General features: G+C 43.2%; 1 protein-coding gene across 1 annotated transcript; it reads left to right on the top strand.

The window, feature by feature from the left end:
- Positions 1-362: 362 nt before the first annotated feature.
- On the top strand, positions 363-3,890 carry si:ch211-157b11.8 (fibroleukin). The gene is made up of 6 exons (XM_034533380.1): positions 363-1,290; positions 1,918-2,113; positions 2,497-2,574; positions 2,653-2,765; positions 2,902-3,164; positions 3,497-3,890. Exons 1-6 carry the CDS (start codon positions 1,015-1,017, stop codon positions 3,837-3,839), a joined length of 1,269 nt encoding a protein of 422 aa, XP_034389271.1. The 5' UTR covers positions 363-1,014; the 3' UTR covers positions 3,840-3,890.
- The last annotated feature ends 9,104 nt before the right edge of the window (positions 3,891-12,994 follow it).

The raw sequence follows: 12,994 nt of genomic DNA, 5'->3' as shown, positions 1-12,994 counted from the left end.
TCCATGTTCATGTGTAAGTGTGTCTTCATGTATGTGTTTACACTCCTTGTTAGTAGGAGTGTGCCTCCGCAGATTCCTGATGACTGGTGTTTATAGAGGAATTCCTGCCTTCTCGCTCCTATTGAATGTAACGTCTTTATGGCCTCTTTGGACCTCCGTTTGTAAACACAAACACTGCAACACAAAAGGACATGAGTGAGAAACTGGTGCACAGGAGGGAATGAGCCACATACTTTAGGCATCTGCTGCATTTCTATCTCGACAAACATTGCTGCGTATGCACCTTAAGGGGTAAGGCTAAGTAGGTGAAAGTCTGTTCAAAATGGGCATGGGATTCTTCAGAGGAATAAAAAGTTATTCTTCATGCATGAACATACAGCATGTAAAGCAGGTGAAGAGTTCATCCACAGCATCAAAAAAAAAAGTCCACTAATCTTTGAAAGACTGTTTTACATTTGCTTAATGTTACACATGTGGGTGTGTGTGTGTAAACACGCACCTCTGTTTGTGGCTGTGTGGGAGTCTAAGAGAGAGAGCATGAGATGAGTTAATGAGATGGACAGATTGTGTGTGTGTGTGTGTGTGTGCGTGTGTGTGTGGTGTGTGTGTGTGTGTGCAGGGGGTGGGTGCATTAGTCTGTGTCAGACAGCAAAGAGTGCCGCAGTTATCTAGGAATCTGAGCCAAAGCAACCTCACTAACAGACAGAGAGCACACGAAAGAGGAGGACTGGGAGTGAGATGAACTGAGGGAAAAAATAAAGAAGAAAAGGATGAATGAATCACAAATAGTAGGAAACAAGACAGAGGACGACGACAATAGCAAGATCTAAACAAAAAGGACAGGTCAGCACTCTCCACCTGAAGAAGCAGTTGTTGAGATAAACGAAAGTGAAGAGAAAGTTGTCTAAGAATCATCAAAAACAAAAGGACAAACGAAAGAAGGTTTTCCTTCTTGACCACTGCTCAAGAGTTGAAGACAAAGGTCAGGGTGATCCTGCATTTCTGCATTTTCCTATGGTTCCACTCGGTTCTCTCAGTTTGCTTCCTCTGCTGTCACTGTATGTGGCACTGCTGTCCTCGGAAGCGTCTCCAGACTGCACGCACCCTTCCTGCAGAGACATGCTGGTGGCTGCACCCATCCAGCCCAGGACGGGAGCAGGAGTGGGTATTGGGGCCTGTGAGGGTCAAAGTGGCACAACCTCCTGCAAGATGAGGGTTTCACTTCCGGCTATCTCAGACGTTCCTCGGATAGTGGAGCACAGGCACGAGTTTCCTCAGGTTCAGCCTATGGTGAGTGACATCACCTACAGTATAGTGGCAGTCCCATTGAGACCTATTGTTTATAAATCTCCAAATGTTATTCTAAGAAAAGCCAGATGATGCAACTTTTAATCTTGGACATGTAACAGTGAGATGATTCAGAAACATTGATAGGCATGCTGCAGCAGAGCTGAGACCCTGTCTACTCCTGCACGTGTGTCAGGGAGACCGAACAGGGTACTATCTGGCACAGGTCAGCAGGTCCTTTCTCACGGGACAGTCGGCACAGTAAACCTGGCACCACTGAACAGACATGGAGCAATGGCCGTCAGCAATCAAAGAAGGGATAAAATTAGATCTGCTTTAAAAATGTCCTCATCATATGGTTGTGCTGACCTCATGCAGCAACAGGTGTGTGTGAGGGACATGACTACAATGCCTGATGTAAGTGTAAGAGACAGATTGAGTGTGACACAAAACATGCTACTGAGCTATGAGTTTTCCTTTCAAACTTTATGCATGATAATGCACATGCACAGCTTTGTTTTCGTTATTTAAAATCTTAGCATTATTCACTCAACAGACATGAATCTTCCTTTGTGAATAAAGAGGAATTGGCGTCTTATCAAGAATCACCTGTGAGCCCTGTCTTTGCAGACTGGAGGTGTCAAAGAGCGTCTTGTTCAGCTGCAGCGCTGCATGCGCTCTCTTCAGGAAACAGGAGGCCCCTGGAGTCACGGGGGCCAGGAGAACAACTCTCTGGGAGCCATCCTGGCACTAATGGCAGCTGTGCTGACAGAGTGTGACCTCCACTGTCACAGCCAGGCCCTTGGGGCGATGGCCAAACGACTCAGTGAGTAGTACACATTTATATCCTCCACCTCTGCAAAACACAGACAAACACACGCACACACACACACACACACACACACACACACACACACACACACAAAGAAATGCCAGCAAAGTCACTCCCCCACTCATAGTAAACACAAACATAATGAGGCCTGCTAAGTGTCGGTCATAGGTGAGTGCATTGGAATTTAACTGCACTGAGAAGGATGAGAAAAACTGAATTGACAAGCACACAAAGACACACACACCTACTGTATGGCTCACAATGTGAGGAAGATTCATGATACAAACTTGAACCCCTCTGTGTAGTATATAGAGGCAAAACTTTTATTTCCAACCCTTGTGTCTTACTGATAACTCAATCTCTCGCTGGGGTGACAGAGAGTGTGGCTGTGGGAAGAGAGGGGGAGAGAGACCTGTTGCTTTTCCTGAAGAGCATCACACAATATCCACCCACAGGTAAGGGCATCCGGAGGGACCACATGAAAAGTTGTTGCTTATTAAGTTGAATACAAATATACTTTGTGTGGTTCCCAGTTGCCCCCTTGGAGAGGTTCCATCCTCAGGACTGTGCAGAGATTTACAGGCTCGGGATCAAAGAGAATGGAATCTACACCATCCAGCCTGACCTACACAGGCCGGCATTGGAGGTATTTCAGATTCACCACACTCATAAAACACAAAGACGGACCCCCAACTTATTCCTCTTCTTTTAGAGATATGTATGCTATCTGTGGGTCACTAAAGTCCAGGCTTTATAATATCAAAGACTTTGTTTCGGCTCAGGCTAAATGCGACATGGAGACAACGGGTGGTGGGTGGACGGTGATCCAGAATCGTCGGGATGGCTCACTGGACTTCAACAGGACATGGCAGGAATACCGCGAGGGCTTTGGCAGTCCTCAGGGAGAGCACTGGCTGGGGAACACAGCGCTGCACGCCCTCACCTCCACTGGCCAACACCAACTTCGCATTGAGCTGGAGGACTGGCACCAGCAGAAACGCCATGCTACCTACAACAACTTCAAAGTGGCCTCAGAGGCACAGAGGTGAGACACACTGCAGAGGCACAAACACACACTTTCTCTAACAATTAGATGGGTAGAATTATCTTCAAGCCCCTGAAATTGGGCAACAATCAAAGTTTAGAAAGACATGTCTCGTTTATCATTTATAACTGGGACACACTCAGAATTTGCTTCTTTAGGATTATTTGGTCATAGTTTGATCAGGTTTTATTGACAGTGCCGGCAAGATAAGGAAACAACATCAACATTTGTTGATGTGTATCCACCTGGTTCCCCAGTACACAACAGAAAAGGATTTGGATGCTATGCACTACCATCATAAATGTGCCATATGTTGTTTCTCTTTCTTCCAGGTACCGTCTAACAGCACGGGAGTTCTCTGGCGATGCAGGCAATGCGTTGAGCTACAGCAAACGTTACAACCATGACAGCAGATCCTTCAGCACGGCTGACCGAGACCACGACCGTTATGCAGCTGGAAACTGTGGTCAGTACTACGGTGCAGGCTGGTGGTTCGATGCCTGCCTGGCAGCTAACCTTAATGGGCGATATTACCGTGGGCGCTACAGTGGGGTGACCAACGGGATCTACTGGGGGACATGGTACATCCTGACAGATGGACGAACTGGAGAACGCTACTCCTTCAAAAGGGTGGAGATGAAGATGAGACCCAGAAACTTTGTCAGAACATCCTAAGTAATGGCAACAATTCTCACAGATAATCATGTCAGTTTTCTTTAGGTCACTGTGTGGACAAAGCAGCTTTCATGTCACTTATCAGTTACATGCAGGTGCCAGCTAATAGATGAAAGAAAATACAAAAGAAATTGTCTAAACATTCACTTGCAGACTCTTTGAAGCTACACTCCATATATCAACATTCTTTTGTTTATTAACGGGCTTCTCTTTTGCAAAAACACATTTATAGCATTTCTCCATAGGAGTAATAGAAAGAAATAGATAGGGAAAATATTGCTTGTAACAGTTGTTATCGTAATACATTTTGAGAATCTTTATTGTACATTAAAAATAACATTCTGTGGTACTTTAATTAACCACTTGGACGCTGAGGCTGTGTATATATGCAATCATTGTTTACACGTAAAGGGTGATTCTATAGTGTTGCCAGACGTTCATGTACAACATTATTAGAACAGAAAAGTTGATAAAAGTGATCCTACAAGAATGCATGGGCCCCTACCTTCTTAAGCTCCATGATCCATTAGAAGAGGCTACTGTCTGCAACAGCTCACATGTGTTTTAGGTCAGATGGTGCCATGGGAGAAAATGTCTCACTCTATGAGGCAAAGAGATCATTGTGACCCTGCAGGGGGCTCTAACAGTTTGGTGTTACCCAGCTTTTTAATTCAAACTTCATCACCATGTTGTTCAGAGAGCTGTCTCTGTCTACTCACAGCCCCCTGTGTTCTACCTCCAACTGTATTAAGATTGAGCCAATTAAAAGCTTATGGTTTGAAACCGAATAAGAGAGAAGCCCAGTTTTGTAGAGGCCATTTTTCTCACATTGCCTTGCTCATACTTTCCCCGGTCTAAGCCTGGCACACTGATGCTGGCCGTTAGGAACTTTACTCTGTCGCCATACCACAAAACTGCCCTGCAGCCACCACTATCAACTCAAACGCACACAGAGCACACACTCACCTGCTTTTTGGAGTTGGCGTCAGGCGGGCTGCTCCCTCTCTGGCTGTGCTTCACAAAGGCTTTTCTGGGAGTTTAGAGTAGGTGCGTGAGCACTGACTTTGGCCGTGCATGTGTGATGCTTGTGTCTTTGTGTGGAGGTGGTGTTGGGAATGTCAGTGAGTGTGTGGATGGCTGCACCTATTTTAGCCGTGTTCACGGTGAGCTGTCAGTCTCTCCGACAAGCATGGTGTCTAATATTAACCAGAGAGGGGCCCTGCTCAGCAGACTCACCACGGGTAGACTCCAGACCAGCCACGGAATTTCACATACACTACTTTTACACAGACTGAGACATGCCCACAGACACACACATTCGCACACACACACACACACACACACACACACACACACAGGAGACTCAGTTGTTCTCTCAGCAGATAAGGAGGTGCATGATGTGCTTGACTTCATAAAAACAAGTGCACATTAAAAATAAAATGGCTTCCATTGAGGACAGTTGATCATAATGCCTTAATTATTGTTATGCAGCCACAAACTCCTATTACCCTTTTCTTTGTCTTACACATATACTTGCACACACATGCAAACACACAGACAGCAGACAGTTAATCATAAGTAATCAAGACCAATCATCCATATAAGCCATTATGCATATCACCTTTCTCATTTGATTGTGTGTGTGTGTGCGTGTGTGTGTGTGTGTGTGTGTGTGTGTGTGTGTGTGTGTGTGTGTGTGTGTGTGTGTGTGTGCGTGTGCGTGAGTGTGCATGCACTGTAATACTTGAGAAAACAATGTAAAGTTGCAAGGTGAAAGGCTCCATGTTGTGCCCCCTGGTGGCTCCTGATCATAATGGAGAATCTTTATTTTAGTTAAAGATTGCTGGTGTCATCTGCAGTGGGTCAGATTAGAATGAACACATTGTCTTGTTGGTTTGAATAAAGTCTTTGAAAAATACTGATCAAGATCATTCTCTCAAATGCAGCTCAATAGCCTAAAAAATGTATTACTGGTGTGAAAATAAATCACTCGTTCCAACTCCTTGTTATTTTCTACTCATCGTCACCTACCTTCTTTCTTGCATTACATTCCTCATTCTCAATTCATCGCCCCAAGAAATAAATAGATACATTCATACATTTCATACTTACTCTGAGCTGCAGTCATTTTTTAGATCAATGTGCCCTCTTCTTTTCTCCTCTCCTCCTCTCTGCATCCATCAGTCTTGTTGACAAGGGAGGAACAGAGGCCCAGGGTTGTGTCACCACAGTATCCTGGCACAGTGTCTGGAGTGGGGTGATAGTGGTGGTGCTGCAGGGTGTCTGGGCACCGGCAGGCTTTGCTGCCCCAGGGCCGGAAGCCCAGCCTGGGCAGCAGTTAGCCAGCACATCCCTCTGAGAAACATTGCGCTCCTCTGAGGGAAGTTCCCCTGTGACCTGTGTCATTCATTACAGTGTGCCACAAGAAGACATTAGATTAAAAACATACGTCTAACTCATCTTTGAACCCCTTTTGTTGGCCCTCATAGAGTGTGCTGAGAGCACTCTGTTCACTTAGAGAGACAGACATTCACAATATGTCTTATCTGGCTATCTGCTGCATATCTGGTGCATTTGATGCACAGGCCGATCTGTAAATGACTGTCACAGAAACGTTGGAGACAATGAACAAAATCCCCAAAAGGCCATTGCAAAACATCTTTTTTTGGGGGGGGGATCTCGTCATTTATTTATCTGAGCATTATCCATCCATAAATACACGAAAGCTGATCATCTAGTAATCAGCCTCACTCTGTGTACATAGTGACAATATCATGTGTGAAGGCTTAGTTTGACTTAAGTATATACACTTTGCAATTTCACTTTAGTAAAAATACAAGTTCCAGTCCTTCCTCAGACTTAGTTCAGTTACAGACAGGACCTGCATAGATCTAAAGCTGACCAACAAGACGTTTGGGTATTTCATATAGAGCATGAATATGTCCAGATTTCACAGATAAACAGTTCAAAACTCATCTGCCTTCATCTTCACTGTTTTTAGAGTGAGACATAAGAAAGCCAGTCTGTCTCTGATTAACAGCAGGTGGCAATGTTGCTTAGGAAAGAGGAGATCTGGGATAGATGTTCCCTCTGTCTTGCTGGCACTTTCACAAGAGAAACTGCAACTCCATCACAGACACAACAGGCAGAAACATTCTGCACATGTAAACTACAGGACAATAGATATTGTGCTCTACATGAAAATAAACGGTTAAAAACAATAACCGGGCAAAGTTTATGTGAAAACTACTGCATGAGAAGGTAATAGTAAATGTATCGAAGCTAAATGTTTCATTAAGACAGGTTTTTTTTTGTGTGTTTGATACATCAGGCTGATGAGTGTACCAAAACAAGAGCAACAATAAGACAGCTTTTATTTACAAAATGTTAAAATACAGTTTTTTCGGGGTTTGAGGTTCAACCCAAAAACTCTTTGCAGTTCTTCTTTTCAACACTAGGGGTAACATAATAGAGGTTAGAGGTCAAAAGACAAAAAACATAATTTAAAGAAATGTACATTGTTTTCATAACTTCAAAATACTGTTATAATATGGAATATCTAGAATATTTTCAAAACCGATGTGTCTAAAGTAGCAAAGGAATCAGGGATGTGACGACGTGAAAGAGGCAGAAGGAGGTGGTGACCTCTGCGTCCTGTGGAAGGAACTTTTCGTTCTTTAATCTGCTCTCATGGTGATAAGGGTGCGCATGTGGGCTTTCGAGGATGAGTATGGAAGGAAGGCTCAGGGGGAGGAAGCAGGAGTGAGTGAGGTTTCAAAGGTGTGTCAGTACAACGGGCCGTTGGAGACTCCCCCTCCCAGACCACAGGGCCACCGAGAGACAGCTTGTGCCTGTTTTTAATACTGGTCCTGCAGAAAACCAGCGCAAAGCAGCGTTCCGTTTGAAACCGGAATTCACCAGAACAAGTGTATCCTGATGTGGTGAGGAGCTGGGGTGAGGAGGGGGGAGTAGGGAGGACACAGAGGGCGCCATGTGGCAGGCCTCACTCCATCTCGTGTCATTTCTAGATCTGCACAAGTAAAAAAGTTTTTTTTTTCCAGGGAGGTGAAAAGACACTAGGGGTTATTTTGTGTGTGAAGATGTGTAACACTAAGTAACAGTTTAATGAAAATATTTTTTATATAATTCACAATTGTCTGCTTTATGCTAATATACTCCTTTCCCCACGTGGTTGTAAATGGCGGCTGTCCCACACTCGTGACGCTGCAGAGACAAAGCTAGAATACTTGAATGATCAGGACTGATGCCTGTAAAATAATAATATTACAGCAGTGATTTATGAGTCCTCACCCATAGCTGTGAACGACAGCAAACCAGTGCAAGTGACATAAAACGCCAGTGTCCCTCAACGTATACACTGACGCCTTAAGAAGCCTTATAATGTTGTCACGGTTTGAAAAGTCAAGATAACAACATTTTAAACTATGTAAACTAAAACCTGTCTCTGGAGCACAGAAACCAAGTAACTGTTGAGGCTTTTACTGCTTCCTGGTGCAATAGCTTTTCATCTTTTTTGGCATTTCTTTGCAAATTTCCTCCACACCATCATTATCAATATGATCATTCCCAACTCTGTAAGGTGATGATGATTTCAATGTTGTGTCTGCAAAAAACAAGCTTTAAAATTACATTTGTGCCGGTTCTAAAATAATTCAAAGTAAAAGAAAAAAATATATATATCGATGAAAATACTAAATAAAAACTTCAAATAATCATCAGTTGCCAGCGTTTATTCCTGTTTGTATAAGAGTCTCTGGTGTTGACTGTTTCCCATTATAATCCACCAAACTGTCACTCTGATATGTAGGGGAGAAGGAGCAAATACTGTAGCGAGAGGAAAGGTGACATTGTGATTGAGAATGCTGATCAGGCAAACGCCATTTCTGAAATCAAAGGATTATCTAATCGGATAATACAGACTGACATAAACACAGATGAAAGGAAACCACCAGGTCAGAAGCTGCTCATCGTAATCCATAAATACCAGGAAAACATTTGACAATTAATAAACCAACAAACATGCAAACTGTGTCTGTGAAAAAATTGTGAAACATGAACAGTGTTTGTTTGTGTGTGTGTGTGTGTGTGTGTGTGTGTGTGTGTGCGTGTGTGTGTGTTTGTGTGTGTGTGTGTTTTTTTTACTCTACCTCAACTGCAGGTGCAGGTGCAAGAGAGAAGAAGAGAAACAGAGCTGACCATTAGGCTGCTTTACCACATCCTTCATACTGTACTTCACTTCTTCCCCATCACACACACACACACACACCTACACACACACGCACACATATTTTGTAACTGCAATCATATGACTCTAACAGAGCGAGAGACAGAGCGGAACAAAAGGCAGAGATGGATTAGATCCTGGTTATTCATCGTCTCTCTCTCTCTCTCTCTCTTTCTGTGTGTGTGTGTGTGTGTGTGTGTGTGTGTGTGTGTGTGTGTGTGTGTGTGTGTGTGTGTGTGTGTGTGTGTGGGTGTGGGTGTGTGTATGTGTGTGTGTGTGTAGGTGTGTGTGTTACAAAGACAACGGGTTAGCTCTGGAGAATCAGCTTAACCAAAGAGGGAAACATTTCTTCACAGGAGGAAGAGGAAAGTCAGAGGATTTATAGACTTGCAATCACTGAGGATCAAACACAGAATGAACAAAGAGATGCACACAGAAACTAAATCTTTCGACAATATAACGCACACGGATGCTCGTACATATTGCAGTAAATTAAGATGTGGACACCTCTACATATATTCAAGCTCTGGCTGGTGACCAATTGATGTCACCCAGTTTTCCATATGTGACATGGACTAAAATATTATGAAGGAGTGAAAGAAAACATGAGGACAAGCAAGCGACAATGTTGGTCTATCTGAGCTCTGTGATAGCTTCATGGCTCTATGGATGTGAACGTCGGTACGTCAGTCAGTCAGTCAGTCAGTCAGTCAGTCAGTCGTCCGGCCGATCGATTCAAATCATGGTTTCCAGATTATTAAACCTATTGACTTTTGCGATCTCTTGACTTTATATCTGTGGCTAGCAGCAGGTCAAAGATTGTGTTCATCCTGAGAAATATCTCAATATCTACTCAATGAATCGAAAACATTTGCATAAAACATTTGAATTCAAGTGACTGTATGCAGCTTTTCTAGTTCTCTGGCCAGTTAGCACATATTTGAACGACCAGTAACTGCTTTTGCAATCCTTATTACACACACTATTAAACACATTTGAACAATCAGCACACACACGCACACACTCCTGCTCTCACAGGAACTGGATTCACATAAAGACAAAATAAAAGTACGATGTCTGAAATTGATGAACACTCACAGGTTGAGAAAAAAGGAGGTGTTTTGAATTCTACAACTCCCTGGACAGCTCCAGTGAAACAGAGTTTGACTGACAGGTTGTTAGTGACAAGGTGTTGTAAACTTTCACTTCCTGCTGCTCTCTGGGTAGGAAGTGAAGTAGTGGACCTCTGACCTCTAATGACTTTGTAAAGTTTCTGCTCAAGACACAGTGAAGTAAGGGATCCAGTAGGGACATTCAGAAGATACTGGAGGTACTGGAAACTTCCAGCGAGACGTGTGTAAACCAACAGTACCAGGACAGTATGATGTATGCACCAGTTTGAGTCCAGTTTGGGAAAAAGTATGAATAACATATCATTTAATCTTCCTAATATGAAACTTGTTGTTAATGAAAGGAATGATGGATTGCAGTTTCGGGATAAACGCTATCATGGCCAACCCGTCCTCAAGAGTAAATGTAACATTTCAAAAACAGGGTTTGGTTTCTCTCTTGGATTGGACTCTACCAATCTTCAGTCAGGCAGAAGAACTTTGACATGAGTAAAAGTAGTAACATCACCCCTCCCCCAGGGATAATACACCCCTATATCTTCATGAAATTATGTCCTTTACCTCTCTTCTAGCTAGACGCCTCATACTTCTTAAATGGAAATTTGTCGCCATCTACCCACATACAATATATGGATCAAGGATGGATTTTTATCACATCAAGCGAGAGAAGATTCGATGTTCCTTCAAAGGTTCACTGAGAAACATTGAAAAAACATGGACTCATTTTTTCAGGACAGTTGTTCTAGTGGATGGGGATGACTAAAGCCAAAGAAGGAGATACAGAATGTTCTGCATTGATACACACAAGTGTTTCTTTTTTCACATCGGATTAAGTGCAGTGTATAATCAGAACCTCCCTGCCTTCCATTGGGACCCAGTACTTCGTAGTGACCAGGGTTCTTGTTTTGTTGTGGCATAACAGCCTTACTTGCTATCAAATTCAGTTTTTGGTCCGATGGTTTTGAAGTTCTGCACACATCTTCTTTACACAATGTCAATGTTGTCTCTGATCTGATTATGCCATAAGCCAGTTGTGCAAACATGTGCATTTGTATCTTTTTGTATACTCTTTTACTTGCTGTGGGGATGGGAATGAGGGAGAGGATGCTTGATTGTTTGTGGTGAATTACTTGCGAAAGCTAATGAACAGATAAAAAAAATACTCATCAAAAGTATTATCATCAGTTCGCAACTCAGAATGTCCCATTTCAGAATAATGTATATTATATTATATAATTTGAAAATAGAGCGGTATGGTGGTGCAGTGCCTGCTCACAGCAGGAAGGTCTTGGGTACCATCCCTAGTTCCAGCAGGGTTTTTCTGTCTGGAGTTTTTCCTCCCTGAGTTTACAGTGGCTTCCTATTGGTTCTCCAGTTTCCTGTCACTAACAAAGCACGTAGGCTAATTTTAATTACTTTATATACTTCTGGTTAGCTTGTGATTTCACCCCCTGCAATCAATAAAGTATTATCTTATAATTCAATTCAGTTTATTTTGTATAGCCCAATATCACAAATTACAAATTTGCCTCAGAGGGCTTTACAATCTGTACACATACGACATCCCTGTCCCAGGACCTCACATCGGATCAGGAAAAACTCCCCAAAAATAACCTTTCACAGGGAAAAAGGGAATAAACCTTCAGGAGAGCAACAGAGGAGGATCCCTCTCTCCGGATGGACAGAAGCAATAGATTGTCATGTGTACAGAATGAACAGCATTTACAAAGTTACATAAACACATTACATGAATATGACAATGCATGAATGGAAACTCCAATCCATGAAACAGAAGGAGGTAGAGAGGAGGGGGCGGGGCATCAGCAGGGCCAAGGTGGGAGGCCGGCTCACCAGGCATCAGACACCTCCAGGTCCAATGGACCCTATGAGACGTGAAGTCACAACGACTCCGGGGAGGAAGCAGAGTTAATAAGGTGCAATGGAGAGATGTAAATGTATCCATAAGGAGAGAGAGAAGAGGAGAGAGGTGCTCAGTGTATCCTAAAACATCCCCCAGCAGCCTATAAGCCAATAGCAGCATATCAAGGGGCTCGACCAGGGCAAACCTGATTCAGCCCTAACTATAAGCACTATCAAACAGGAAAGTCTTAAGTCTATTCTTGAATGAGGTGACTGTGTCTGCCTCCCGGACTGAAAGTGGAAGCTGGTTCCATAAAAGAGGAGCTTGATAACTGAAGGCTCTTGCTCCCATCCTACTTTTTAGGACTCTAGGAACCACAAGTAGCCCCGCATTTAGTGAGCGCAGCTCTCTAGTGGGGCAATATGGTACTACAAGCTCCTTAAGATATGATGGTGCATCACCAATCAAGGCTTTGTAGGTGAGGAGAAGAATTTGATTCTTGATTTTACAGGGAGCCAGTGCAGCGCAGCTAATACAGGAGTAATGTGATCTCTTTTCTTAGTTTTTGTAAGTACACGAGCTGCAGCATTCTGGATCAACTGGAGGGATTTAAGAGACTTATTAGAGCAGCCTGATAATAAGGAGTTGCAGTAATCTAGTCTGGAAGTAACAAACGCGTGAACCAGCTTTTCTGCATCTTTTTGAGACAAGATGTGCCTGATTTTTAAATGTTACGTAGATGAAAAAAATGCAATCCTTGAGATTTGCTTAACGTGGGAGTTAAAGGACAAGTCTCGGTCAAAGATAACGCCTAGATTCTTTACAGTGGTGTTGGATGCGAGGGGAAATGCCATCTACAGAAACACATCACCAGATAATTGATCTCTGAGGTGTTCAGGGCCCAGTAAAATAACTTCAG

Source organism: Cyclopterus lumpus, chromosome 5, assembly GCF_009769545.1.
Source record: "Cyclopterus lumpus isolate fCycLum1 chromosome 5, fCycLum1.pri, whole genome shotgun sequence".
NCBI classification, from domain to species: Eukaryota; Metazoa; Chordata; class Actinopteri; order Perciformes; family Cyclopteridae; genus Cyclopterus; species Cyclopterus lumpus.
Note: the sequence above shows the minus strand (reverse complement) of the source record. Positions and strands in the feature narration are given on the sequence as shown.

What these genes read in the sequence shown, in the direction of transcription:
- si:ch211-157b11.8 (XM_034533380.1), top strand. Translation starts at nt 1,015, where the DNA reads ATGGTTCCACTCGGTTCTCTCAGTTTGCTTCCTCTGCTGTCACTGTAT. An exon ending in GGCGATGGCCAAACGACTCA is followed by an intron (nt 2,114 to 2,496) that starts GTGAGTAGTACA and finishes CTGGGGTGACAG; the next exon opens with AGAGTGTGGCTGTGGGAAGA. An exon ending in CACACAATATCCACCCACAG is followed by an intron (nt 2,575 to 2,652) that starts GTAAGGGCATCC and finishes TGTGGTTCCCAG; the next exon opens with TTGCCCCCTTGGAGAGGTTC.